Consider the following 1,033-nt stretch of genomic DNA (forward strand, 5'->3'; position numbering starts at 1 on the left):
ACACACACACACACACACACACACACACACACACACACATATATATATATATATATATATATATATATATATATACGTGCGTGGATAACATACCCTATTGCTCAGATGTATATCTGGCGCAGCTACACCAAACACCACCGAGTTGCGCTTTTCCCTCTTTGCTGGGCCGAGAAGGCCAGTGTCCGTATGTGCCGCCCGTTTCTTATCCACCACACGCATAGTCGCCTGGATGGACTTAGTGGCGTGTGTATCCTTCTCAGCACGTTCTGAAAATAGCATCAGTTCCTCCAGAGCATCGGCATATTCAAAGAAGTCATCGAAGTGATTGTCTACCCACAGACGCTGCGTGAAGAGGTGAGTGAGTGATGGAGTTGTGAGTGGTCGTGTGCATAACTCTCGATACCGGGCGTTATACTGGTCAACGTTGTAAGCTTGCAGTCGCAAGTATTCAATCTACTTGAGTGGGTTTGAGTGGTTTGCATGCTTGTTGTGCTAGATTGAGTAGTTTGGGGATTATGCATGTTTATTGTGTCGTACCATAGCATCACACACAGGTAGCGATACAACGTCCTTTGCACTGCGCTTTCCTTTACTTGAAGCAACAGTCACACTCACTGTATTTATTGTTCGCCAACTACAGCTGATTACTTGACCACTTCCAAACAAAGTGTGGTAATACATGACTATCACCAGCAGCCTTTTTTATAACGCGCGTTGTCTGCTAGCAGCTGCAAAGTACTGTGAAAGACATCAAGTCGAAGGCCAACTACACAGGGTACAAAAGACACACATACCAACACATTCACCACTGGTCTGTATGGTACACACATTTACCAGCACATGTCCGTATGATACACACACTTACCAGCACATGTCTGTATGATACACACACTTACCACCGCATTCACCACTCTGGTCTGTATGATACACACACTTACCACCACATTCACCACTCTGGTCTGTATGATACACACACTTACCAGCATATTTACCACCCTGGTCTGTATGATACACACACTTACCAGCACATGTC

At 45.0% G+C, this 1,033-nt stretch overlaps 1 protein-coding gene across 1 annotated transcript; it reads right to left on the minus strand.

Moving 5' to 3' along the window:
* Positions 1 to 93: 93 nt before the first annotated feature.
* Positions 94 to 986, minus strand: SARC_17092 (hypothetical protein; the record flags this gene model as incomplete). Its single annotated transcript, XM_014288809.1, has 2 exons — positions 94 to 342; positions 897 to 986. Coding segments are annotated over 2 exons (339 nt in total), but the record flags the coding sequence as incomplete, so codon positions are not given.
* Positions 987 to 1,033: the final 47 nt, after the last annotated feature.

This window comes from Sphaeroforma arctica, assembly GCF_001186125.1.
Source record: "Sphaeroforma arctica JP610 unplaced genomic scaffold supercont1.9731, whole genome shotgun sequence".
Taxonomy (NCBI): Eukaryota; class Ichthyosporea; order Ichthyophonida; genus Sphaeroforma; species Sphaeroforma arctica.